General features: G+C 27.0%; 1 protein-coding gene across 1 annotated transcript in view; it reads right to left on the bottom strand.

Annotated features, from left to right (window-relative positions):
- LOC141298308 (zinc transporter ZIP11-like) overlaps positions 1 to 3,685 on the bottom strand; it is a 150,353-nt gene extending 146,668 nt beyond the window's left edge. The window contains exons 1-3 of the mRNA XM_073828813.1: positions 3,635 to 3,685; positions 2,957 to 3,069; positions 336 to 374 (exon numbers count right to left, since the gene is read on the bottom strand). Coding sequence (XP_073684914.1) covers positions 336 to 374; positions 2,957 to 3,064 — 147 coding nt within the window. The 5' untranslated portion in view covers positions 3,065 to 3,069; positions 3,635 to 3,685. The remainder of the gene's footprint in view (positions 1 to 335; positions 375 to 2,956; positions 3,070 to 3,634) is intronic.
- Positions 3,686 to 3,998: the final 313 nt, after the last annotated feature.

Genomic DNA, 3,998 nt, shown 5'->3' on the forward strand with positions numbered 1-3,998 from the left:
AGGTTGTTTCTGAATATTTGATAATAATTCAACAAACCTGGTGTTGCATTCAAATACTGCAGATAATCAAAACGGGAGCGTGTAATTAACTCCGGCTCACAGATAAATAACATCTATTCTTTTTAAGCCTTACTGATAGTTTTCCTGAAAAACAAAGCACATAACGTGCTCCTGGCTGCCCTCGCCCAAAGAATTTCAAATATCTGTTTCATTGTGTAAAGAAGAAAAAAGATGCGATGCAAGCACAGCATGAGAATATACGGCAAAAACAGGAAGAAATGATGGACACACAAATCAAAGAAGGAAAGTAAAAAACAGTGTTGAAGGTTTCTTACCCCTGCGGCAAATCCCAGACTGCCATCCAATATCCGCTTCTGTGAGAAGAAAAGAAAAAATATAATGTAAGTACTTCAAAAATAAGACAAATCATTAAAAAATTTATTAATTAACATCCAAAATTCACCATAAAAAAGTTTAGTTTTTACAGTTTTTTAGACTTTAAAAACTGTTAAAAACTCAAATAAAATTCAAATGATAAAAATGTAAATTAAAAATAAAAAAAGTAAAATTTGAATTAAATAAAAATTTAATTAAATAAAAAAAATAGTACACATTTTTCTGTTTAAAGATATCGTGTAAAAAATTTATTAAATAAATGAAAAAATAGACGAAGAAAAAAGACGAAGAAAAATCACCATCTGTGGTTGCCAGAAATGTATCATAAAATACCAACAGTTTAGGTTTTACAGTTTGAACTTCAATTTACAGTAAAAACAGTTAAAAACTCAAATACATTTTAAATAAAATTTAAATGATTAAAATGTTAATTAAAAATAAAATAGTAAAAAAAAAAATATTAAATTTTTTTCTGTTAGAAGAATGTAAACGTATCATGTAAAAAAAAAAATATATATATATATATAAATAGATGAAGAAAAGAAGAAAATATAATTTAAAAACAACTAAACAAAAAACAGTTACAAACTTAAATACATTTGAAATAAAATTAAATAAAACGCAAATAATTAAAATGTAAATTAAAAATAATACAGTAAAAATAGTTATTTTTTCATTAAATCTTTTTTCTGTTAGAAGAAAAGATATTATTGAAAAAAATTGACGAAAAAAGAAAAAAATATAATGTAAAAACAACAAAACAAAAAACAAACTTCAACAAAAAAAGTCACCATTTGTGGTTGCCAGAAATGTATAATAAAAATACAGTACCAACAGTTTTAGTTTTCACAGTTTATACTTAAATTTATAATAAAAACTGAAATAATGTTAATATACCATCCGAGTGACCTAGTGAAATGCTAAACACGTGACACTAAATAATACAATAAACATTGAGTTACCAACATAATATGTGTAATAAAATCCTAAAGAACATAGCTGATATCAAAAAACTAACAAGAAGCATTGTTATTTCAATATAAAAAAATCTAAAAAAAAAAAAAAATCTAATGTGAACTTTGAGAAAATTCTGCGGATGTTAATTGAATTTTTTTTACTGTTAATTATATAATGAATTTTTTCACTTTCAAAAACTGTACATTTTACTGTAAAACTACATGAAAAATCCTGTTAGATCGCATTTTTACTGTATCAAGTAAGAGAACTTACTCAACCAACTTTTTACCATAGCATTTTTAAAATTGTTTAATAATAAAATGACAGTAAAAAAAAATTTAAAAACCTTTTAAATAAAATTACATAAATTTAAATTAAGAATAAAAAAGTTTAAAAAATAGTAAAAACTGTTTTTTATTAAAAATGTTTCTGTTAGAAGACAATATATAATAAAAAAAAATGAATTAAAAATAGACATATATATAAATATATATATATATATATATATATATATATATATATATATATACACAGTGTTTTACAGTTTGAACTAAAATTTACAGTAAAAACTGAAAATAAAAATAATGAAATAATTTTAATATACCAACCAACTGACCTACTGAAATACAAAACATGAGACACTAAATAATGCAATAAACGTTCATTTAACAACATAATATGTTGAATAAAATCCTAAAGCACATAATTTAAATAAAAGAAAACTAACAAGAAGCATTTTTAATAGAAAAATAAAAATTAAAACAATTTCAAATGTTTTAAAAACAACATTTTACTGTAAAATACCATAAAATATCTTGTTAGATCGCGCTTTTTTTTCTGTATCTGTATAGTAAGAGAACTTACTCAACCAACTTTTTACCATAGCATTTTTACAGTTGTTTAATAATAAAATTACAGTTAAACACTCAAATCTTCACATTAACAGTTATATTAACAGTATAAAAATTAAAAAGAAGACTAAAAAAGTACTATATATATTTTTTAAAAAATACTAATATTTTCATTATTTATTTCTTAATTTTACATTTTTTAACTAAAATTTCACCATTAAAGGGAAAGTTCACTGGAAATGAATAAAGTAATTTAATCACCCTCATGTTCAAACCTAGAGATAATCTGAAGAATGTGGGTAACAAAACTGATTAAATTTCTTTAAATGTCAAACATCATTAGGATAATAAATATTAAATTAAATAAATATCATGTTCCATTAAGATATTTTGTACATTTTCTACCATAAATATATCAAAATTTAATTTTTGATTAGTAATATGCATTGCTAAGAAGTTCATTTGGACAACTTTAAAGGCATTTTCCCAATATTTAGATTTTTTTGCCCCTTCAGATTCCAGATTTTGAAATATTGTCCTATCCTAACAAACAATGCATCAATGGAAAGCTTGTTTATTAATCTTTCAGATGATGTATACATCTCAATTTTAAAAAAATTACTTTTTTGACTGGTTTTGTTGTCCAGGGTCACATATGTGCATGATTAAATTGCCCTTTAAGCTTTTCTCTATGACTCTAAATGACATTAAAACCCTGTCTGATGTAGCCCAGGTGAAGTAAGCTGTCTCACCTGTCTGCTGGAGAAGACGAAGACGAGAGCGGCACCAGCTGCGGTGAGGCCCCAGGTGAACAGGGTCCCCAGCAGGGCCTGAACCACAGGACTGACTCCTGCAATCATGGTACCTGTGCGAATGAAACACAGAGAGATGCAAAATGCAGTTTTATTCCTCTCAGATGGGTGTGAGCCAAATCCTGTTTATCCAGGATATCTGCAAACACCGCTGCTCTTTAGATTAAAGCAAGCCCATTTACAACCATCATGTTTATTTAAGGTAGAATTAAGGTTCACTTAATGATACGCTCAGCGGAAATGGTTTATAATTACTGTTTAATCTCAGCCATATTTATGTTTCCATATGTCTAGTGAGTAAGTGCAACAGCTGTCATTCTGAATGAACCAAACAAATAAACATATTGACACTGCAGTTACTTCCAATCGAAATAATGTTACTAACAGTCTCAGAAATGATATTATAAAGCAAATACAGCGCTATTTAATAAAACCACACAGAATCGAAGACTCCTGCAAAGTTTATCTCCTGAAGATTATCGTCAAGTCTTGCATTTAAATATTTCCGTATTTCATAAATGTAAAATAAACGCGTCGATAACAGATCTGTGTTTTTGTGCTTGCTTTCATTCATTTTAATTCCTCTGAATGCACTATTTACTATTGAACAGCACTTACTGTTTACAGACACCGACTAACAGCTTCACTTCCTGCTTCCCTGTGTACACGTGTCTGTGTTACGGCTGAAGTCCCGCCCCCCTCGAGCTCCCATTGGTTCATTCGCAGACGCAACTGAGTTTTAAAGTGACCACGTCATCTACGTTCCAACAGGTTACTGTTTGAAGTTTACGATTGTGAAGTAAACATTTTAAAGTTTTACAGCTAAATAATGTTGTGAAGTCTTATATTCGACACTAAATTAATTTGTTATATATTTTTCTCCATGCAAAATTATTTTGGAAGAATTTGGAAACTTACATAAGTTACTATAAATACTATAAATAATCAACTTAAATATTATACATCCAACAATGTAATATTT

Source organism: Garra rufa, chromosome 22, assembly GCF_049309525.1.
Source record: "Garra rufa chromosome 22, GarRuf1.0, whole genome shotgun sequence".
Classification (NCBI taxonomy): domain Eukaryota; kingdom Metazoa; phylum Chordata; class Actinopteri; order Cypriniformes; family Cyprinidae; genus Garra; species Garra rufa.